The sequence below is a fragment of the Salmo salar genome, chromosome 29 (genome assembly GCF_965601325.2).
Source record: "Salmo salar chromosome 29, fSalSal1, whole genome shotgun sequence".
NCBI lineage: Eukaryota > Metazoa > Chordata > Actinopteri > Salmoniformes > Salmonidae > Salmo > Salmo salar.
In genome coordinates, this window is record NC_138319.1 from 12,569,399 (window position 1) to 12,594,886 (window position 25,488).

Below are 25,488 nucleotides of genomic sequence, written 5' to 3' on the forward strand. Positions count from 1 at the left end.
ACCTAAAACACAAGGCCAAATATACACTGGAAGTTGCTTACCAAGATGACGTTGAATGTTCCTGAGTGGCCTAGTTACAGACATAAATCGGCTTGAAAATCTATGGGAAGTATTGAAAATGGTTGTCTAGCAATGGTCAACAACCAACTTGACAGAGCTTAAAGAGTTAAAAGAAAAAAAAAAAGGGCAAATATTGTACAATCCAGGTGTGCAAAACTCTTAGAGATTTATCCCAACAGACTCACAGCTGTAATCGCTGCCAAAGGTGATTCTAACATGTTTTGACTCAGGAGGTTGAATACATATCTAATCAATATTAGTGTGCTATTTTTCATCAATCTTTAAAAAAATATATAATATGTTTTTCCATTTTGACATTGCAGAGTATTCTGTGTAGATAAAAAAAAGACAAATAAATCCATTTTAAGCGCAATTCGTAACACAACAAAATGTGGAAAAAGTCGAGGAGTGTGAATATTTTCTGAAGTCACCTCCATCGAGGCTACAGAAACATGGAAAAACCCCATTGCACGTTGATAAGCAAAGACAAACCTGACTATTTTAATTCAACGTCTATAGAACTTGAAAAATGAGAGCATGAGCAATTTGAGAGCAGACTGGGTTTGAGTTAATAACGCTTGTTTGATGAAAGTGTGTGTGTCTGTTTGTGTGTGACTGTGTGTTGGAGGGAGCATTGCAGGGGTCTGGACAGTTGCCACACATTGCAAGGCCCTCTGCCAGCCCCTGCTTAATGTAAGGTTGATCTAATGTGGAATACCTGTCTGTAGCAGAGCCTCCTAATAAAAAGCAATGGCTTTAGACTAAAATACAACAGGGTTGTATTCAGTAGGAACCAAACGGAAGCAAGCTGAAATGGGGAAGGACCTACTTGAATATACTACTACATTATTCTCTTGGTTACACTATTCTCTTGGTTATACTACTACACTATCCTAATGGTTATACTACTACACTATTCTCTTGGTTATACTACTACACTATTATCTTTTCTCCATATCATTACTACTAAATAACTGATTTAATCTGAGAAAATGAAGACGTTTTGATGTTGGTTTTGATGATGTGTCTGTCTGGTGGTGGGGGGGTGTTACAGATTCAAGCAGGTGGCTTATATTCTTCACACAGCAGCTGGTGTGTTGAGTGTGTCAGACTGCCAAATTTCTCCATTGCCAAGATCATCCAACCACCTAACAGGTGTGGCGTGTCAAGAAGCTGATTAAACAGCCTGATCATTACACAGGTGCACCTTGTGTTTGGGACAATAAAAGGCCACTCTAAAATGTGTAGTTTTGTAACACAGCACAATGACACAGATGTCTCAAGTTTTGAGGGAGCGTGCAATTGGAATGCTGACTGCAGGAATGTCCACCAGAGCTGTTGCCAGAGAATTGCCTGTTAATGTCTCTAACATAAGCCGCCTCCAACGTCGTTTTAGAGAATTTGGCAGTACGTCCAACCGGCCTCACAACCACAGACCATGTGTATGACATTGGGAGGGCAAGCAGTTTGGTGATGTTAACGTTGTAAATTCTCGCCCATGGTGGAGGTGGGGTTATGGTATGGGTAGGCATAAGCTATGGACAACGAACACATATGGGTTTTGCATTTGTCAATTTGAATGCACCATGCCCATTTTTTAAGGTACACTACATGACCAAAGGTATGTGGACACTTGTATGTGGACACCTGTATGCAGGTGGGCTCCCGAGTGCTGCAGCGGTCTAAGACACTGCAGTACCTGGTTCAAATCCAGGCTGCATCACATCCGGCCGGGGTAGGCTGTCATTGTAAATAAGAATTTGTTCTTAACTGACTTGCCTAGTTAAATAAAGGTTAAATAAAATACATGAAATAAAAAGGTGCCCACAAAAGTATGTGGACACCTGCTCATTGAGCATCTCATTCCAAAATCATGGGCATTAATGTGGAGTTGGTCCCCGCTTTGCTGCTATAACAGCCTCCACTCTTCTGGGAAGGTTTTCCACTAGATGTTGGAACATTGCTGCAGGGACTTGCTTTCTTTCAGCCACAAGCGCATTAGTGAGGTTGGGCACTGATGTTGGGCAATTAGGCTCGCAGTCAGCATTCCAATTCATCTCAAAGGTCTTCGATGGGGTTGAGGTCAGGGCTCTGTGCAGGCCAGTCAAGTTCTTCCACACCGATCTCAACAAACCATTTCTGTATGGACCTCGCTTTGTGTATGGGGGCATTGTCATGCTGAAACAGGAAAGGGCCTTCCCCAAACTGTTGCCACAAAGTTGGAAGCACAGAATTGTCTAGAATGTCATTGTATGATGTATCGTTAAGATTTCCCTTCGCTGGAACTAAGGGGCCTAGTCCGAACCATGAAAAACAGCCCCAGACCATTATTCCTCCTCCACCACACTTTAGTCTTGGCACTACACATTTGAGCAGGTAGCGTTCTCCTGGCATCCGCTAAACCCAGATTCGTCCGTCGGACTACCAGATGGTTAAGCGTGAATCATCACTCCAGAGAATGCGTTTCCACTGCTCCAGAGTCCAATGGTGGCGAGCTTTACACCACTCCAGCCAATGCTTGGCATTACTCCTGGTGATCTTAGGCTTGTGTGCAGCTGCTCGACCATGGAAACCCATTTCATGAAGCTCCCTGACGAACAGTTCTTATGTTGACAGGTGATTTTTATGCGATTCAGCACTCAGCAGTGCCGTTCTGTGAGCTTGTGTGGCCTACCACTTTGCAGCTGAGCCGTTGTTGCTCCTAGACGTCTCTAATTCACAATAACAGCACTTACAGTTGACCAGGGCAGCTCTATCAGGGCAGAAATTTGAACTGACATGTATGACGGTGCCACGTTGAAATGAGCTCTTCGGTAAGGCCATTTTACTGCCAATGTTTGTCTGTGGAGATTGCATGGTTGTGTGCTTGATTTTATACCCCGTCAGCAATGGGTGTGGCTGAAATAGCCAAATCCCCTAATTTGAAGGGGTGTCCACATACTTCTGTATTTATAGTGTATCTACCTAGATAGTTATTTCTTGATTTCTTGTTTAGATCTTTTTTTATTATTTGAGGATTTGTATTGTATTTGCAAGACATTCTACTGCACTGTTGGAGCTAGTAACATAAGCATTTTGCAACACCTGCCATAACACCTGCAAATATGTGTACGCTTTCCAATACATCTTGATTTGATTTGATTTGAAGAGAATTGCGCATTTAAATGCTGCTGGACTACTTCAATGTCTTTTATCCACATTATTAAAAGTGAATCTAGCCTCAGGTGCTAGTCTGGCCTTTTGTTGCTTTTCTCTACAGATTTCAATGGGTTCAACTCCAATTTCAAGGCATAGAATCTGACATGACTTAAAAATAATTCAATTTATTTTCATGCCAGGGAATTATATATTTATTTCCACGTTGTCAGAGGATCCCGGGAGCTTCGTAGGAACTAGCCAATGAACTTCTGTTCACTTCTAATTAACTTGTACATTTTAATCCCTGATTCTTGGGGTAATGGTTTTTAGAGTCATGTTCTGTGTCCAGAACATCTTCAAAGACAAGACTAGAGCGAGCCTTTCCAAGAGAAAGTTACATTGTGCATTGCAGAACAGTGTCAGTACCAAGAGTAACTCTAGGAGTAACTCCTAGCACAAGGAGTAACAAATCCAATCCTGATAGGAGATTCCCGAGAAAGACAGTACACACCTGACGTGTGTATTAAAATATAAGATAGAGATGAATACAAGATATACGATGTGATATAAGTCCTGATGAGACTGAGGCTGTCCTAATATGGACACCGTAGAACCTGTTATACAGTATACGTTCACGTTGTGGATGCATGGCTCACTTACTGGGGTCACAGTCTGTGAACTGGAGGTCATCCAGCGCAGCCCCTCCGCTCACGTCTCTGGAGCGTATCCCCTCGAAGATCACTTCAAAGTTCCTCAACTTCCGCAGGGGAACCTCCGCCCGGTTCCACTCCTCCCCCTGGTTCCCCGTCTTGTTCCACACCTCCGTCACCCCATTGTTCTCAGTCTGTGGAGAGGTGGAGAGGTCAGGCGTAAAGAGGTCAAACACAATGTTCCATAGCGTACATTGGTACGCTGTCCAGATTAACAACTCCTGCTGAGGCTGTCATAATATGGACGCTGCACATTGATTATTCTATCGCAAGGCTCTCCAACCCTGTTCCTGGAGAGCTACCGTCCCGGAGGTTTTCGCTCCAACCCTAATCTCACACACCTGATTTGAATAATTAGCTGGTTGATAAACTGAATTAGGTTAGTTACAACTGGGGTTGAAACAAAAACCTACAGGAGGGTAGTTCACCAGGAACAGGGTTTGAGAGCCCTGTTCTATAACCTATATACTGTATATAAATGACCCACTCTGAGTCATTCAAAAGTGACTTATATGAAAATGTACAGCACTGCTGATTATTTTGTAATGTAATCATACAGAGCCCAGATCATTCAATCACATACAGTATGGAGGAGTACAGAATATGAGGTTGCATTGAATTGAGGCCGAGTTATGGAACGCTTTCCGCCACTGAGTAGCACGGAGGTCATTTAAGAAGAGTCATTATAGTCAGATTAGCATAACATCACAGTAATGAATGCTCTTGCCCTTAGACCTCCTATTAAATCTGTAACGGGCCGGTTCTCTCCCAGGCTGAGTCTCAAATCGCACCCTATTCCATAGGGCTCTGGTCAAAAGTAGTCTGCCATTTAAGGAGTAGGGTGCCATTTGGGACTCAACCCCAGTCATCTTTAATGTATTAGACTCATGCCACATATGGAACAGATTAAAAGCCAGGCCAAATGGCATTAGTTGGGAAATCCTTTCTGTCTTTTCCCATGGTACTGCAGAGGCACTGAATGATATCTAATAATGTTGAAATTATGAATGCGACTTAGAGCGGGGTACTGTATATCATGACAGGCTAGATTATCAGGTTTTGGACATAATGCTGTGGAGTAGCAGTTGGACACCTCCCCAGTCAAATCAGGCAAAATGTCATTAAACATGCTAATGTTAGTTTAGGGACAAGAGGTTTTCCTGACTGTGTGTGTGTTTAAACCAGACCCTAGGGTATAATAGGTGAAGTGTTCAGGAAAATCTCTGGGCCCTAGTTATTCTGTTTTAATCAACTATGTTAGATTATAGATACATAAGTATTTGTTGTTTCTTATATTTGCTCCACCCACACAGTAATAAAGAAAATCCCATTCAGTTGTCCAATCAGGCCTAATTATGCTTACGGGGTAATTTCTTTGTCCCTCTGCGATTAAAGGGGTAATTTGGGATTCAGTGGTCACTCCACTTAAAACTATATATATATATTTTTTTTTTAAGAAATCGATATACTAATCCTATATTACCCCTTTAATGCAGTAGGAAAGTTGGTCTCAGTGGTGTAGTGGGGGCTATACGCAGGAATAAGCCACATACACACTTTCTTTTCAGTGGGTATTGTGTATACTCACTTCTTAATCCTCACTGATGCATATCAAAGTAGTGTAGTGGATGTATACAGTACGCTGTATCAATTATTTAGTACAATAGAGAACTCATGCACAAAGTAGCCAACACATCGCAAAGCACATAGCCTAGTTTTAGGGTCAAGTAGCAAGAGAAGGCTGTTCTCAACTGGTTGTGCAACCTGGTCTTAGAGCGTTTAGTATTATTCTGTACGTAAATCCGAGGCCCTCCATTTAGGTTGATATTTTCCGTTTGATATGGTTACATAAAACAGATGGTTACTTAAGGCAAAAACGAAAGGAGGGTGGTTGGTTCGGGGTAGATGGGTGGGCTTATAATGTGAACGTCTAGCAACCAAAAGGTTGCGAGTTTGAATCTCATCACGGACAACTTTAGCATTTTACCTAATTAGCAACTTTTCAACTACTTACTACTTTTTAGCTACTTTGTATGTTAGCTAACCCTTCCCCTAACCCTTACCTGAATCCTTTTAGCCAACCCTTCCCTTAACCTTAACCCTAACCTTAACCCTTTAACCTTATTTCCAAAACGTAACCCTAACCTCGAGCCTAGCTAAGCCAGCTAACATTAACCACCTAGCTAAAATTCCAACTGAGCAATCAGTGTCAAACTGAGCAATTGGGGGAGAAGGGCCTTGGTCAGGGAGATGACCAAGAACCCGATGGTCACTCTGACAAAGCTCCAGAGTTCCTCTGTGGAGATGGGAGAACCTTTCAGAAGGACAACCATCTCCGCAGCACTCCACCAATCAGACCTTTATGGTAGAGTGGCCAGACAGAAGCCACTCTTCAGTAAAAGGCACAGTCAGGATCGAGGGAAAGATGAACAGAGCAAAGTATAGAGAGATGGAGAGACCTGAAAATAGCTGTGCAACGACGCTCCCGATGCAACCTGACAGAGCTTGAGAGGATCTGCAGAGAATAATGGGAGAAACTCCCTAAATACAAGTTTGCCAAGATTGAAGCGTCATTCCCAAGAAGACTCGAGGCTGTAATCGCTGCCAAAAGTTGCTTCAACAAAGTACTGAGTAAATGGTCTGAATACTTATGCAAATGTGATAGTTTTTTATTTGTAATAAATTAGCAAAAATAAATAAAACCTGTTTTTGCTTTGTCATTATGGGATATTGTGTGTAGATTAAAACAATTTAATAAATTTTAGAATAAGGCTGTAATGTTACAAAATGTGGGTAAAGTGAATGGGTCTGAATATTTTATGAATGCACTGTACATACCATACGAAACGTAACATACCATACTAAATGGAGTGTCTCGGATTTACATACAGAAAAATATGAAATGCTCTGAGACCAGGTTAGGTTGTAGCATGGAGCATCTTAAAGACCGACATCGGTAGCCAGTAGAGTAGGTGGGAAAGACATTTCAGCTTATGAAATCAACCAGTAAATGCTAACTAAGGCAACAATGGGTATTTGGTATTTTGGTATTTTATTAGGGTCCCCATTAGCTGTTGCAAAAGCAGCAGCTACTCTTCCTGGGGTCCACCTTAAACAAGAAACACAATACAGAATTACATAATACAGAACATCAATAGACAAGAACAGAACTACATTAAAAAAAAGGAAGGCACACATTGCCTACATATCAATGCATATACACAAACTATCTAGGTCAAATAGGGGAGAGGCGTTGTGCCGCAAGGTGTTGCTTTATCTGGGGTTTTTTAAACCAGGTTTGCTGTTTGAGAAATATGAGATGGAAGGAAGTTCCCTGCAATTAGGGCTCTATATAATACTGTACGCTTTCTTGAAATTGTTCTGGATTTGGGGACTGTGAAAAGACCCTTGGTGGCATGTCTGGTGGGAAAAGTGTGTGTGTCAGAGCTGTGTGTAAGTTGACTATGCAAACAAGTTGGGATTTTCAACACATTGATGTTTCTTATGAAAAGAAGAAGTGATGCAGTCAGTCTCTCAACTCTTAGCCAAGAGAGACTGGCGTGCATAGTATTTATATCAGCCCTCTGATTACAATCAAGAGCAAAACGTGGCGCTCTGCTCTGGGTATGCAAACCAGTTATTGAAAAAGTTTGGTCTGAAGTCTTGGTTGAATCTTTGCGTTGCACAATACAGTCATCATGCACTGAACAAAAAACCTTCCCAATTTAATGTTATCTGTAGAGTAGGCCTACAATGGCAGATTGATCTCATGATGATTTGTATCAATCCAGCGGGCATGTGTTTTGCAAACTCTGCCATCACAAGTGTACTGTAAGCCAGGAGTCGGCAACAGGTGGCCTGAGGACCAAAACCGGGCCGTGAGTGATTTTATTTTGGCACCCCAAAAGTTTTAAACAATATTTTGTTTATTATTTTACAAAAGTATGTGGACACCCCATCAAATGTGTGGATTTGGCTATTTCAGCCACACCCGTTGCTGATAGGTGTATCAAATCAAGCCCACAGCCATGCAATCTCCATAGACAAACATTGGCCTTACTGATAAACTCAGTGACTTTCAACATGGCACCGTCATAGGATGCCACTTCTCCAACAAGTCAGTTCGTAAAATTTCTGCCTTGCTAGAGCTGCCCCGGTCAACTGTAAGTGCTGTTATTGTGAAGTGGAAATGTCTAGGAGCAACAACGGCTCAGCCGCGAAGTGGTACGCCACACAAGCTCACAGAACGGGACCACCGAGTGCTGAACCACGTAGTGCGTAAAAATCGTCTGTCCTCGTTTGCAACCCATACTACCTTTGGAAGCAACGTCAGCACAATAACTGTTCGTCGGGAGCTTCATGAAATGGGTTTCCATGGCCGAGCAGCCGCACACAAGCCTAAGATCACCATGCGCAATGCCAAGCGTCCGCTGGGGTGGTGTAAAGCTCGCCGACATTGGAACGCAGAGGCTGTACAGTAACATGCTATACCTGATGTCAGAACTCAGGTTTCCGCTTCACATCTCTGTATGGGTTTTGACTGACAGCCTTATAAACTTGAGCACCGCGTGTCACAAGAAGATGCCCCCATCCCTTCTGCTAATTGTGCAACTTTTGCACATTTGTTGCGGTCAGAGTGAGGGAAATGCTGTAAATCGAGAGGAGTCAATGTGTTCTGAAAGATTAGACGTTGGAAAATTATAATAAATTACACTTTGATGTCATACAAGCAAACCACACACCCAAATGTGCACTTCACATTTCCATATTTGAAAACTCATCCCACTGGGCACACACTGGTTGAATTAACGTTTTTTCCAAGTCATTTCAACGAAATTAAGCAGAAACAACGTGGAAAAGACGTTGAATTGACTTCTCTGCCCAGTGGGATGAAATGTACTATGATTGCTATGTTTAATGTACAGTTACAAGGATGACATGCGTTATACCCTGGGTTGTTCTGAACAGATTGAGTCTGTGTTTTTGGTATTGTGAAGAAAATTTGCCACGGAACACACACTCATCAAAATTACAATCTGTTTGTCTGATGAGCCTGATCAAATCAAATTTTATTTGTCACACGCGCCGAATGCAACAGGTGTAGACCTTACAGTGAAATGCTTACTTACAAGCCCTTAACCAACAATGCAATTTTAAGAAAAAAAAGAAAAGAAAAATAAATAAAGTAACAAATAATTAAAGAGCAGCAGTACCGTTACAGAGTCAATGTGCGGGGGCACTGGTTAGCCGAGGTAATTAAGGTAATATATACATGTGGGTAGAGTTATTAAAGTGAATTATGCATAGATAATAACAGACAGTAGCAGCAGCGTAAAAGGGGGAGGGGCAATTTGAGTAGTCTGAGTAACCATTTGATTAGATAGATGTTCAGGAGTCTTATGGCTTGGTGGTAGAAGCTGTTTAGAAGCCTCTTAGACCTAGATTTGGCGCACCAGTACTGCTTGCCGTGCGGAAGCAGAGAGAACAGTCAATGACAAGGGTGGCTGGAGTCTCTGACAATTTTATAGGCTTTCCTCTGACACCGCCTGGTATAGAGGTCCTGGATGGCAGGAAGCTTGGCCCCGGTGATATACTGGGCCATACATGCTACCCTCTGTAGTGCCTTGCGGTCGGAGGTTGAGCAGTTGCCATACCAGGCAGTGATGCAACCAGTCAGGATGCTCTCGATGTTGCAGCTGTAGAACCTTTTGAGGATCTGAGGACCCATGCCAAATCTTTTCAGTCTCCAGAGGGGGAATAGGTTTTGTCATGCCATCTTCAAGACTGTCTTGGTGTAATTGGACCATGTTAGTTTGTTGGTGATGTGGACACCAAGGAACTTGAAGCTCTCAACCTGCTCAACTACAGCCCCGTCGATGAGAATGGGGGCGTGCTCAGTCCTCCTTTTCCTGTAGTCCACAATTATCTCCTTCGTCTTGATCATGTTGAGGGAGAGGTTGTTATTCTGGCACCACACGGCCAGGTATCTGACCTCCTCCCTATAGGCTTTCTCGTCATTGTCGGTGATCAGGCCTACCCCTGTTGTGTCATTGGCAAACTCAATGATGGTGTTGGAGTTGTGCCTGGCCGTGCAGTCATGAGTGAACAGGGCGTACAGGAGGGGACTGAGCACGCACCCCTCAAGGGTCCCTGTGTTGAGGATCAGCGTGGTAGATGTGTTGTTCCCTACCCTTACCATCTGTGGGAGGCCTGTCAGGAAGTCCAGGATCCAGTTGCATAGGGAGGTGTTTAGTCCCAGGGTCCTTAGCTTAGTGGTGAGCCTTGAGGGCACTATGGTGTTGAACGCTCAGCTGTAGTCAATTAATAGCATTCTCACATAGGTGTTCCTTTTGTCCAGGTGGGAAAGGGTAGTGTGGAGTGCAATAGAGTTTGCATCATCTGTGGATCTTTTAGGGTGGTATGCAAATTGGAGTGGGTCTAGGAATTCTGGGATAATGGTGTTGATGTGAGCCATGACCATCCTTTCAAAGCACTTCATGGCTACAGACGTGAGTGCTACGGGTCAGTAGTCATTTAGGCAGGTTACCTTAGTGTTCTTGGGCACAAGAACTATGGTGGTCTGCTTGAAACATGTTGGTATTACAGACTCCGACAGACAGAGTTTGAAAATGTCAGTGAAGACACTTGCCAGTTGGTCAGCACATGCTCACAGTACACGTCCTGGTAATCCGTCTGGCCCTGCAGCCTTGTGAATGTTCACCTGTTTAAAGATGTTACTCACATCGGCTGTTGAGAGCATGATCACAGTCTTCTGGAACAGCTGGTGCTCTCATGCATGTTTGTGTTATTTGCCTCGAAGCGAGCATAGAAGTAGTTTGGCTTGTGTCACTGGGCAGCTCTCGGCTGTGCTTCCCTTTGTAGTTGGTAATGGTTTGCAAGCGCTGCCACATCTGACGAGCGTCAGAGCCGGTGTAGTACGATTCAATCTTAGTCCTGTATTGAGCTTCCGGGTTAGAGTCCCACTCCTTGAAAGCGTGAGCTCTAGCCTTTAGCTCAGTGCGTATGTTGCCTGTAATCCATGGCTTCTGGTTGGGGTATGTATGTACGTTCACTGTGAGGATGATGTCATCGATGCACTTATTGATGAAGCCAATAACTGATGTGGTGTACTCCTCAATGTCATCAGAGGAATCTCGGAACATATTCCAGTCTGTGCCAGCAAAACAGTCCTGTAGCTTAGCATCTGCTTCATCTGACCACTTTTTTATTGATCGAGTCACTGGTGCTTCCTGCTTTAATTTTTGCTTGTAAGCAGTAATCATAAGGATAGAATTATGGTCAGATTTGCCAAATGGAGGGCGAGGGAGAGCTTTATATGCGTCTCTGTGTGTGGAGTAAAGGTGGCGCAGAGTTTCTTTCCCCTCTGGTTGCACATTTAACATGCTGATAGAAATTTGGTAAGACGGATTTAAGTATCCCTGCATTAAAGTCCCCGGCCACTAGGAGCGCTGTCTCTCCGTGTGCATTTTCCTGTTTGCTTATGGTGGAATACAGCTCATTCAGTGCGGTTTTAGTGCCAGCACCAGTCTATGGTGGCATGTAGACAGCTACGAAAAAACAGATGAAAACTCTCTTGGTAGATAGTGTGGTCTACAGCTTATCATGAGATACTCTTCCCCAGGCAAGCAAAACCTCGAGACTTTCTTAGATATTGTGTACCAGCTGTTATTTACAAAAATACATAGTCCGCCGCCACTTGCGGTTACTGGCCCAACGCTCTAACCACTAGGCTACCTGTCGCCCCAAATATAGGAGCCCCTCAGGGGTGCATGCTCAGTGCCCTCCTGTACTCCCTGTTCACTCATGACTGCACAGCCAGGTATGACTCCAACACCATCATTAAACTTGCCGATGACACAACAACGGTAGGCCTGATCACCAACAATGACAAGACAGCAGATAGGGAGGAGGTTAGATACCTGGCCGTGTGGTGCCAGGAGAACACCCTCTCCCGCAACGTGATTACAGTAATTACAATTTAGCAAATTAACACTGGAGTGATAGATGTGCAGATGAGGATGAAAAAAAAGAGCAGAAAAACAAAACAAATATGGGGATGAGGTAGGTAGTTGGTTGGACGGGCTATTTACAGATGGGCTGTGTATTATAACACGCAAATTATTGTATTTTTCTTGTCTATATTGAATACATCATTTAAATATTCACAGTGTAGGTTGGAAAAAGTAATGACTTCTCCAAAAGCTAATTGGAGTCAGGAGTCAGCAAACCTGAAGTCCAAACAATGAGACGAGTTTGGAGATGTTGGTTAGAGCTGCCCTGTCCTATAAAAAGCACTCACAAAATTTGAATTTGCTATTCACAAGAAGCCTGATGTGAACCATGCCTCAAACAAAAGAGATCTCAGAAGACCTAAGAATTGTTGACATGCATAAAACTGGAAAGGGTCACAAAAGTATTTCTAAAAGCCTTGATGTTCATCAGTCCACGGTAAGACAAATTGTCTATAAATCGAGAAAGTTCAGCACTGTTGCTACTCTCCCTAGGAGTGGCCCTCCTGCAAAGATGACTGCAAGAGCACAGTGCAGAATGCTCAATGAGGTTAAGAAGAATCCTAGAGTGTCAACTAAAGACTTACAGAAATCTCTGGAACATGCTAACATCTTTGTTGACGAGTCTACGATATGTAAAACACTAAACAAGAATGGTGTTCGAGGGAGGACACCACGGAAGAAGCCACTGCTGCTCAACAAAAAAAATTGCTGCACGTCTGAAGTTTGCAAAAGAGCACCTGGATGTTCCACAGTGCTACTGGCAAAATATTCTGTGGACAGATTAAATTAAAGTTGAGTTGTTTGGAAGGAACACACAACACTATGTGTGGAGAAGAAAAGGCACAGCACACCAACATCAAAACCTCATCCCAACTGTAAAGTATGGTGGAGGGAGCAACATGGTTTGGAGCTGCTTTGCTGCCTTAGGGCCTGGACAGCTTGCTATCAGACGGAAAAATGTATTCCCAAGTTTGTCAAGACATTTTGCATTTCGCGAATTGAAGCTCAACAGAAGTTGGGTGATGCAACAGGACAACAACTCAAAACACAGAAGTAAATCAACAACAAAATGCAACAAGGACAACAACCACTCGAGCCACTGCCTGTTCACACCGCTATCATCCAGAAGGCGAGGTCAGAACAGGTGCATCAAAGCAGGGACCAAGAGATTGAGAAACAGCTTCTATCTCAAGGCCATCAGACTGCTAAACAGCAATCACTAACTCAGAGAGGCTGCTGCCTACATTGAGAACCAATCACTGGACACTTTAATAAATGGATCACTAGTCACTTTAAACAATGCCACTTTAAATAATAGCGCTTTAATATTGTTTACATATCTTACACTACTCATATCCCATTTATATACTGTATTTTATACAATCTACTGCACCTTGCCTATGCCGCTCGGCCATCGCTCATCCATATACTTATATATACATATTCTCATTCACCCCTTTAGATTTGTGTGTATTAGGTAGTTGTTGGGGAATTGTCAGATACTTGTTAGATATTACTGCACTGTTGGAACTAGAAGCACAAGCATTTCGCTACACTCACATTAACATCTGCTAACCATTTGTATGTGGCCAATAAAATGTGATTTTATTTGATTTGAAAATGGATTCAACAGAAGAAAATATGCTCTCTGGAGTGGCCCAGTCAGAGTCCTGATCTCAACCCGATTGAGATGCTGTGACATGACCTCAGGAGAGTGGTTCACACCAGACATCCCAATAATATTGCTGAACTGAAACAGTTTTGTAAAGAGCAAATGGTCCAAAATTCCTCCTGACCGTTGTGCAGGCCTGATCCGCAACTACAGAACATTTTTGGTTGAGGTTATTGCTGCCAAAGGAGGGTCAACCAGTTATTAAATCCAAGGGTTCACATACTTTTTGCACCCTGCACTGTGAATGTTAACACGGTGTGTTCAATAAAACATGAAAACGTATAATTGTTAGTTTAAGCAGACTGTGTTTGTCTATTGTTGTGACTTAGATGAAGATAAGATCACATTTTATGACCAATTTATGCAGAAATCCAGGTAATTCCAATGGGTTCACATACTTTTTCTTGCCACTGTACCTCGACTAACCTGTACCCCCGCACACTGACTCGGTACATTTACCCCCTGTACAGTATATACCCTCGTTATTGTTATTTTATTGCGTCACTTTTATTATTTTTTACTGTAGTTTGGTAAATATTTTCTTAACTCTTCTTAAACTGCACTGTTAATTAAGGGCTTGTAATTAAGCATAAGATCTACACTTGTTGTATTCGGTGCATTTGACAAATAAAGTTTGATTTGATTTGAGAGGGATGATGTGGGAGAGTGGATGGGGACTGAGGAGGGGAATGGTCGGCGTAATCTTTGTATGCATTTCATTTATTGTTTTTGTACCTGTAATCCCCCCCATAAAAAAATGTAAAAGTTACAAATGAATAAAAACTTGGTCACAAATGTTTTTTTAATTGTGTGACGGTGGGGACGCAGGGCTGTGTTCCAAACAAACAACTACAAGTGTGTGTGCTTCATTTCCTCAATGGCAAAGCTAGGAGATGTAAAAAAAAAGCACCTTATAGTTGAAGGCTCTTTCCTTGAGTCATAAAAGTGCATTGAAATTACTTAGGAACTGTGCACAGTTTGGAGAGGTGTGTGACCACTAGGAGACACCAGTTAGACCTCTCACTCAAACCCTTGGAATCATTTAAATACACATAAAATCAACAGTGTAATGTTTGGATTCAGTCTTGTTTAATCTCCAGTGTTCCAGTTTGGCAAAAGTAGAGTATACCCACTTTTCCAGGCACCATCACAGTACAGGTTGGACTGAAGCAGAAACACAATATACTGTATCACCTCCCAGTTTGCTGCCAAACCACCTAATCGTGGACTAATTGGAACACGAGTGAGGATAAAGTGGTATGGACTGAATTGTCGTCTCTGATTGAGACAGAGGGAATATAGATTTTTAGAGGTCTGGGGCGATGGTGTGGGGACTGAGGATACAGCTCTCAGTTGTCACACGCAAATGGAGATCCACCTGCCCCCACCATCGCTTCCCTTCTAGTAGGATAATCTAAACAGACAGACCTTGTCTACATCCAAATGGCACCCTATCCGTATATACAGTACCTTCAGAAAGTATTCACAACCCTTGACTTTTTTCAAAATGTTGTTGTGTTACTAAGTGGGGTTAAAATTGATTTAATTGTCAATTTTTTGTTAACAACCTACACAAAATACTCTGTAATGTCAAAGTGGAAGAAAAATGTATGGAAAACAAACACTAATATTGTAACGGCTGTCTTCATGAAGAGAGGACCAAGGCGCAGCGGGTTGCGTGCTCATTATATTTATATTAAATAAAGACTGTGAACACAGAAAAACAATGCAACAACAACAGTAAACCGTTTAGCAGGCTATACACATAACAGCAGTGCTAAAGACAACTACCCACAATTAACAAACAAAACACATCCCTATATATAGGACTCTCAATCAAAGGCAACTACAAACACCTGCCTTCAATTGAGAGTCCAACACCCAATTACCTAACATAGAAATTACTAAACTAGAAAGAACATAGAAATACAAAAACATAGAACATAACCCAAAACCCAGAAATAATAAATCAAACACCCTTCTAAACAAACCACCACCCCGAACCACATAAAACAAATACCCTCTGCCACGTCCTGACCAAACTACAATCACAAATAACCCCTATACTGGTCAGGACATGACAAATATATCTTGACTAGATGCGTATTGAACCCCCTGAGTCAACACATTTGAATTACCTTCTCATTAGCTGTGAGAATTTCTGGCCAAGTCTCTAAGAGCTTTGCACAACAGGATTGTACAATATTTACCCATTATTCTTTTAAAATTATTCAGGCTCTGTCAAGTTGGTTGTTGATCAATGCCAGACTGACATTTTTAAGTCTTGCCATAGATTGTCAAGACGATTTAAGTCAAAACTGTAACTAGGCCACTCAGGAACATTCAATGTCATCTTGGTATGAAACTCCAGCCTTGTGTTTTAGGTAATTTTTTGCAGTATTACTTTACCTCCTTGTTGCAAACAGGATGCGTTTTGAAATATTTTTATTCTGTAGAGTCTTCCTTCTTTTTACTCTGTCATTTATGTTAGTATTGTGGAGTAACTACAATGTTGTTGATCCATCCTCAGTTATCTCCTACCACAGCCATTAAACTCTGTAACTGTTTTAAATCCCTGAGCGGTTTCCTTCGACTCCGGCAACAGAGTTAGGAAGGACGCCTGTATCTTCTTAGTGACTGGGTGTATTGATACACCATCCAAAGTGTAATGAATAACTGCAACATGCTCAAAGGGAAATTCAATGTGTGTGTTTTGTTTACCCATCAATCAATATGTGCCCTTCTTTGCGAACCATTGGAAAACCTCTGTGGTCTTTGTGGTTGAATCTGTGCTCGAAATTCACTGCTCGACTGAGGAACCTTACAGATCATTGTACTGTATGTGTGAGGTACAGAGATGAGAGTCCTTCAAAAATCATGTTAAACATTATTACTGCACACAGAGTCCATGCAACTTATTATGTGAGTTCTTAAGCACATTTTTACTGAACTTATTTAGGCTTGCCATAACAAAAGGTTTGAATACTTAGTGACTCAAGACATTTCAGCTTTTCATTTTTAATACATTTGTAAGCATTTCTAAAAACATAATTCCACTTTGACATTTTGGGGTATTGTATGTAGATCAGTGACACAAAATCTCAATTTAATCAATTTTAAATGTAGGCTGTAACACAACAAAATGTGGAAAAAGACAAGAGGTGTGAATACTTCCTGAAGGCACTGTAGTGCAGTACTTTCAACCAGAGTCTTATGGATCCTGGTCAAAATTAGTGCACTATATAGCGAATGGAGTGCCATTTGGGACGAGGCCCGTTTCTCAAACACTGTGACAGGGAATGATAAGAAACAATATTATTAAAAAGCTCCTCAGACAGATTAGATTAATGGATACCTTGGCTGGTTAGTTCAAAAAGTATGTAAATGGTGAAGAATATGGATTTAACTATCCGTTTCCCATAAAATGTCATGATTCATATAATCAGATAACTTTTATGGTGTTCTCGTATCCTATCTTTTTCTGTTACAGCCATAAGAATATCTTGTGGTTCAGGTTATTGCTGGCCATTCTTATAGCACTTTATACTTGTACCTGTATACGGGTTGAAAATGGCAGATTTTGGCACTGATAAATACCTTCATTGGAACACAGTGGCTGTACAGTAAAATGCTATACATGACGTCAGACCTCAGGCTCTGCGCTACACAGCGCTGTATGGGTTTTGACTGACAGCCGTTCTGACCTTGAGCACCGCGCGGGACAAGAAGTTGCCCCCATCCCTCCCGCTAATTGGAAACTTTTGTAAATGTTTAGTTGACTGGGTGAGGAAAATGCTGTAATTGTATTTGGAAAGATGAGCCGTTGAGGATTATAATAAATACCGCTTTGATGTCATATAAGCAAGCCAAACACCCGTGAGTCCAAATGTGCACTTCACATTGTTTGTCTACTGTGAAAAAAACCGGGGGCACAATTGTCCCAACATCGTCTGGGTTAGGGGAGGGTTTACTTGGCTCATCGCGCTCTAGCGACTCGTGGCGGGCTGGGCGCCTGCAGGCCGACTCCGGTCGTCAGTTGAACGGTTTTTCCTCTGACACGTTGGTGCAGCTTGCTTCCGGGTTAAGCGAGCGGGTGTTAGGAAGCAAGGTTTGGCTGCTCATGTTTCGGAGGACGCATGACTCGACCTTCGCCTCTCCCGAGCCCATTTGGGAGTTGCAGCGATTTGACAAGATCATAATCACAAAATTGCGGAGAAAAAGGGGGTAAAAAAAAAAGTACATTGAAATTACTTAGGAAATGTGCACACTTTGGAGAGGTGTGCAGTCACTTAGAGACACCAGTTAGTCCTCTCACTTAAACTCTTGTACTTTCTTTGGTCTTACGTTGCAAATTTTTTCAGGAATATTCTTATCATGTTAATGAATGTGTCTTTTCAGATTTCGTTATCAACAAATGTGGCAAAAGGTACAGTAAATGTAAAATGTACATAGAATCAACAGTGTAATGTTTGGATTCAGTCTTGTGTCAGGTGAACTGTGGTTCCCTCACCTTTGGTCTAATAATTTCCCCATAATCTACAAACTGTTCCCTTTCAATTGCTACCATGGTTATGCATTTTCATATTTCTTCTGTAAGAAAGGTTACCAAAAACTTTGCCAAGGGCCTTAGTTTACATAGCCATTGCAATGAAAGAGTCTGGACCTAATCTACTCAAAACAGAGGACAAGCAATGTCACGTTATACTCGGCAGTTTAAAAGCATATTAAAATGCACCCTAGGGTGAGCCTAGCACAGTCTGTGTCCTCTCCACCAGCCTGCTGTATGCCAATGGAGTCCTTGCTAGAAATAATCTTGTTACGGCGAATGTAAAAGATTAATAGCCAATTTTACCACATGATTTATCCAGATTTGTGTGTGTGATATAGAAAGGGAGCTCCATCCATAAAACTAGTCTCGGTGCGGTGGCTGACTGGTGGATCATACCGGCATAGCTCATATTTGATGTCTCAATGCGATATCTATCGAGGCACTTATCAGATACATTTCAGTTCATTCGAAAGAGTTCACAGTCGCCGCAGCGCAACCCGCAAAATCCACTATGCATAATGAGGCCAGGTAGACATTTACATAAATGTATCATTGGCATCATTTGATCACATTTGATGACCGTCGCAGTAGCCTAAACGGACAGGGGAAAGTTGCAATCGCCATTAAAATCTCCCTAATGACTTACTATTATATTAAATGTCCTGCTAAGCTGAAATCCCATTTGTATTCATGGGCTTTTCATTTTACGGGGCTGCTGGCAGCTGTTTGGCTGTCGGCTCACCTTCAAATCAGAGTGCATTATGGTTTTTTCTGTTCTCTGTTTGAGGATTAAGTGATTGAGAGAAATGTGTCACTGTGTGTCTATCTCATACCGTACCTCCTAACAGCTCATATTCAAATTCTGCATCCCAAATGGCAACCCATTCCCTACATAGTGCCCTACTTTTGACCCATAGGGCTCTGGGCAAAATTTGTGCACTACATTTGAGACAGGCCCAGTGTCACAGACTGCCTACAGTATTTCTGTTCCCTCCCGGTGGGCTGAGCCATTGTTAGAGATGTCTGATCATGACTGATTGCTGTCACACCCTGATCTGTTTCATCTGTCCTTGTGCTTGTCTCCACATCCCCTCCAGGTGTCGCCCATCCACTTATCCCCTGGGTATTTTTACCTGTGTTTTCTGTCTGTCTGTGCCAGTTCGTCTTGTTTGTTCAAACAGTGTTCTGTGTCTCAGTGCCTGCTTTTTCCAGTCTCGCTTTTCTTTTCTTTCCCTCCTGGTTTTGACCCCTGCCTGTTCTGACTCCGAGCCCGCCATCCTGTACCTTTGCCCCTTCTCTGGATTACCAATCTCTGCCTGCCCTGGGCCTGCCTGCCGTCCTGTACCTTGGCCCCACTACTCTGGATTATCAACCCCTTCCTGCCTTGATCTGTCATTTGCCTGCCTCTGTTACAATAAACATTGTTACTTCCACACAGTCTGCACTTGGGTCTTACCTGAAACCTGATAGATTGCTCAGAAGTTACCAATCCTGATATGAATAGACAGCTCTATGGAATAGTGCCTTCAGAAAGTATTCACACCTCTTGACCTTTTCCACATTTTGTTGTGTTACAAGTTAGATTAATATGGATTTAAATGTTATATTTTTGTCCAATCTACACAAAATACTCTGTCAAAGTGTACAAAAAAATTCTAACATTTGTAAAAAAACACATATATATATATATATATATATATATATATATATATATTTTTTAACTATGCTATATCTCGATTAAAAGCATTCAAACCCTTTCTGGGTAAGTCTAAGTGCTTGGACACCTGGATTGTACAATATTTGCACATTATTCTTCTTCAAATTCTTCAAGATCTGTCAAGTTGGTTGTTTAATCATTGCTAGGCAGCCATTTTCAAGTCTTGCCACAGATTTTCATGCCTATTTAAGTCAAAACTGTAACTAGGCAACTCAAGAACATTCAATGTTGTCTTGGTAAGCAACTCCAGTATATATTTGGCCTTGTGTTTTAGGTTATTGTCCTGCTCAATGGTGAATTTGTCTCCCACTGTCTGTTGGAAAGCAGACTGAACCAGGTTTTCCTCTAGGATTTTGCCTCTGCTTAGCGCTATTCCATTTATTTGTATCCTAAAAAAACTCCCTCGTCCTTGCTGATGACAAGAATACCCATAACATGATGCAGCTACCACCATACATGAAAATATGAAGAGTGGTACTCAGTGATGTGTTATGTTGGATTTGCCCCAAACATAGCGCTTTGTATTCAGGACATAAAGTGTATTTATTTTCCAAATGTTTAGCAGTTTTACCTTAGTGCCTTATTGCTAACAGGATGCATGTTTTGGAATATTTTTATTCTGTTCAGGCTTCTTTCTTTTCTCTCTGTCATTTAGGTTAGTATTGTGGAGTAACTACAATGTTGTTGATCCATCCTTAATTTTCTTCCATCACAACCATTAAACTCTAACTGTGTTCAAGTCATCAATGGCTTCATGGTTTCCTTCCTCTCCGGCAACTTTGTAGTTACTGGGTGTATTGATACATCATCCAAAGTGTAATTCAGAACTTCACCATGCTCAAAAGGATATTCAATGTCTGCTTTTTAAATGTTTTGCTCATCTACTAATAGGTGCCCTGCTTTGCGAGGTGTAGGAAAACCTCCCTGTGTCACCCTGATCTGTTTAACCTGTCTTTGTGCTCGTCTCCACCCCCTCCAGGTGTCGCCCATCTTCCCCAGTGTATTTACACTTGTGTTCTCTGTTTGTCTGTTGCCAGTTCGTCTTGTCAGGTCTTACCAGCGTGGTTTCCCTTCTCTCTGCTTTCTCAAGTTCTGTTTCCCTGGTTCTGACCATTCTGCCTACCCTGATCCTGAGCCTGCCTGCTGTTCTGTACTTGCCTGACTCTGACCCGATAAAGAACCTCTGTCTGTCCTGACCCCGAGCCTGTCTGCTGTTCTGCACCTTATTGACTCTGACCTGGATTACGGACCTCTGCCTGCCTTTGACCTGTCTTTTGCCTGCCCCCTGTTTGGGTCATTAAACATCTGTGACTCTACCTGTCTACATCTGGGTCTTCTCCTGAGTTCTGATACCCTGGTCTTTGTGGTTGAAACTGTGTTTGAAATTCACTCCACGACTGAGGGACCTTACATATAATTGTATGCGTGGGGTACAAAAATGAGGTAGTCATTAAAAAAATAATGTTAAACACTCGAGTCCATGCAACTTATTATGTGACTTGTTAAGCACAATTTTACTCCTGAACTGATTTAGGCTTGCCATAACAAAGGGGTTATATCAAGACATTTCAGCTCATTTTAAATTAATTTGTATAAAATTCTAAAAACATAATTCCACTTTGACGTTATGGGGTATTGTGTGTAGGCCAGTGACACAAAATCACAATTGAATCCATTTTAAATTCAGGCTATAACACAAAATGTGGAACAATTCAATGGTGTGAATAATTTCTGAAGGCTCTGTAAATTCAGAGGAAAAGTGTTTAGTGATTAAGGCCAGGTATATGCAGTTCCCCCTCCTCCCTACCCATCAAGGACTTCTAAGTCATAATTGCAGTTCAGTTAGTTCCCTTTGTTCTGCAAGCACCTTTGAAGACCACCTCTCTGTTCATATTACACTGTGTCCTTCAGAATGGCATAGGCACAGAATGGCACAGTTAAATGCCTTTCTTGCAAAGTCACAGCCCAACAATGCAATGAAAAAATAAGAAATACACACAGTAATTAAGCATACTATGTACAGGAAATATTTAAAAAATGAGTTCCAATACTATATTTACATGTGCAGGGATACTGTAGTGACGGAGGTACAGTACCAGTCAAAAGTTTGGACACACTTACGTAATTCAAGGGTTTTTCATATTTTCTACATTGTAGAATAATAGTGAAGACATTAAAACTATGAAATAACACACATGGAATCATGTAGTAACCAAAACAAGTGTTAAACCATTCAATATGTATTTTAGATTCTTCAAAGTAGCCACCCTTTGCCTTGACAGCTTTGCACACTCTTGGCATTCTCTCACCCAGCTTCACCTGGAATGCTTTTCCAACAGTCTTGAAGGAGTTCCCACCTTTCCTTCACTCGGAGGTCCAACTCATCCCAAACCATCTCAATTGGGTTGAGGTTTGGTGATTGTGGAGGCCAGGTCATCTGATGCAGCCACCGATCACACTCCTTCTTGGTCAAATAGCCCTTACACAGCCTGGAGGTGTGTTTTTGGTAATTGTCCTGTTGAAAAACAAATGATAGTCCCACTAAGCGCAAACCAGATGGGATGGCATATCGCTGCAGAATGCTGTGATAGCAATGCTAGTTAAGTGTGCCTTGAATTCTAAATACAAAATTGGTAGTGTCAACACCAAAGCACCCCCACACCATCACACTTCCTCCTCCATGCTTCACGGTGCAAACTACACATGTGGAAATCATCCGTTCACCTACTCTGCGTTTCACAAAGAAACGGTGGTCGGAACCAAAAATCGCAAATTTGTACTCATCAGACCAAAGGACATATTTCCACCGGTCTAATGTCCATTGCTTGTGTTTCTTGGCCCAAGCAAATCTCTTATTATTGGTGTCCTTTAGTAGTGGTTTCTTTGCAGCAATTCAATCATGAAGGCCTGATTCATGCAATCTCCTCTGAACAGTTGATGTTGAGACGTGTCTGCTACTTGAATTCTGTGAAGCATTTATTTGGGCTGCAGTTTCTGAGGCTGGTAACTCTAATGAACTTATCCTCTGCAGCAGAGGTAACTCTGGGTCTTCCTCAACTGTGGCGGGCAGTTTCATCATAGCTCTTGTTGGTTTTTGCGACTGCACTTGAAGAAACGTTCATGTCTTAAAGTAATGATGGACTGTTGTTTCTCTTTGCTTATTGGAGCTCTTCTTGTCATAATATGGACTTGGTCTTTTACCAAATAGGCTATGGTCTGTATACCACCCCTACCTTGTCACAACACAACTGATTGGCTCAAAACGCATTAAGAAGGAAAGAAATTCCTCAATTTAACTTAACAAAGCACACCTGTTAATTGAAATGCATTCCAGGTGACTACCTCATGAAGCTGGTTGAGAAAATGCCAAGAGTGTGCAAAGTTGTCATCAAGGCAAAGGGTGGCTACTTTGAAGAATCTCAAATATATTTTGACTTGTTTCACACCTTTTTTGGTTACTACATGATTACATATCTTTTATTTCATAGTTTATGTCTTCACTATTATTCTACAATGTAGAAAATAGTGAAAAATTAAGAAAAACCCTTGAATAGGTAGGTGTGTCCAAACTTTTGACTGGTACTGTTTAGAGGTAAGGTGACTAGGCAACAGGATATAAGATAAACAGAGTAGCAGCAGCTTGTATTTCAGTGGGTGTGCAAGTGTGTAGAGTCAGTATAAATGTGTGTGCATATTATGTGTGTGTGAGCAAATGATGGAGTGAGTGTTTGTGTGTGTGTTGGAGTGACAGTGTGTGTGAGTGTGTAGGGCCCTGTGATTGTGCATAGAGACTAAACTAAAAGGTCAATAAAAAGGTAAACTCGGTCTGTGTAGCTATTTTGTTAGCTATTTATCAGTCGTATTGCTTGGGGATAGAAGCTGTTCAACAGCCTGTTGGTGTCAGACTTGATGCACTGGTACCTCTTGCCATGCGGCAGCAGAGAAAATAGTCTATGGCATGGGTGGTTGGAGTCTTTGACGATTTTAGCCAATATCCACAGCACACTGTGTGTGTGTGTGTGTGTGTGTGTGTGTGTGTTGTGTGTCCTCTCAACTTGGCCTGTACAGACTAGAGCTGCCCTTGCTCCTCATACTTCATACAAACACAGTGACAAAGAGGTCAGAGTGTCACTTGGTCACATACACAAAACACACACATTCATGGCTCACCATGACTCCCTTTTTCTCCCACTGATCTGATACTACTGTTAACTTAGAACTCATGTCCATGATCACTTGTGACATTTTGTCTCCACATCTCCATCACGACAGTGACCTTTCAGAAAGCTCATGTTCCGTCTACATGAAAGAGGGCGATATGTAAAGCAATCAGCACATCTCCCGAAGATCCTACATGTCAAGCTGCCACTCCACAAGTCACAGTCCAATCAAACAGTCAGCGGGTTGGAGTCAAATTCCAGGTCCAATTGTGCACAGTACGCGGTCTAGCAGTAATGCTCATGGCTTAGACACATTTATACTCGTCTTCTCAATAAAGTCCGGGGTTCAATCCCAATTCCAACTCTTTAATCCCAGGTCCAGCATTATGACAAATATTAGCCCAGCAGTCTGCACTATCCTATGGAATAGCGTGGTGGGCTCAAAATCCAAGCAATGCACCTCAGTTAACCTCACTAGGGTAGGGGGCACTATTTTCACCTCCAGATGAAAAGCGTGCCCAAAGTAAACTGCCTGCTACTCAGGCCCAGAAGCTAGGATATGCATACAATTGATAGATTTGGATAGAAAACACTCTACACTCTATAATGTCTGTGAGTATAACAGAACTGATATGGCAGGCGAAAACGTGAGGAAAATCCATCCAGGAAGTGCTATTATTTTGAAATGGCTGTTTTTCCATTGAAAGCCTATCCACCATACAAAGACTTATGACCCAGTTCACGATCCCTATGGCTTCCACTACATGTGGCCAGTCTTAAGGCATTGTTTCAGGCTTTTACTCTGAAAAATGAGGGGGAAACACTACTTTCAATGAGAGGACAGTGGAAATTTCCAAACATGAGTCCTGCGCTTGACCGGGAGCACGCCTTTCTTGTTTCTCCTTTTCTATTGACGAAGCTTTTGTCCGGTTGAAATATGATCGATTATTTATGACAAAAACAACCTGAGGATTGATTTTAAACATCGTTTGACATGTTTCTACGAACATTTATGGTAATTTCTTTATTTTAAGTCTGCCTGCTGTGTTCCAATGGATTACTGAACAAAACGCACCAACAAAACTGAGGTTTTTGGATATAAAGAGGGACTTTATCGAACAAAACAAACATTTATTGTGTAACATGAAGTCTTGGGAGTGCAACCATATGAAGATCATCAAAGGTAAGTGATACATTTCATCGCTATTTCTGACTTTTGTTACTCCTCTACTTGGCTGTAATGATTTGTCTGCTGGGCACTGTTCTCAGATAATCGCATGGTTCGCTTTCACCGTAAAGCCTTTTTAAAATCTGACACAGCGGTTGGATTAACAAGAAGTTTATCTTTAAGCTGATGTATAACACTTGCATATTTTATGTATGTTTATTATGAGAATTTCTGTTTTGTTGAGTTTCACGCTCTGATTTGAGACAGTGGATTACTGAACA

General features: G+C 41.9%; 1 protein-coding gene across 3 annotated transcripts in view; it reads right to left on the reverse strand.

Annotated features, from left to right (window-relative positions):
• The window catches only part of malrd1 (MAM and LDL receptor class A domain containing 1), a 114,106-nt gene that overhangs the window by 19,112 nt on the left and 69,506 nt on the right, over positions 1 to 25,488 (reverse strand). For all 3 annotated transcript variants that reach the window (XM_014180735.3, XM_045710658.2, XM_045710659.2), the window contains exon 22: positions 3,859 to 4,042. In XM_014180735.3, the coding sequence (XP_014036210.2) occupies positions 3,859 to 4,042 (184 nt within the window). The remainder of the gene's footprint in view (positions 1 to 3,858; positions 4,043 to 25,488) is intronic.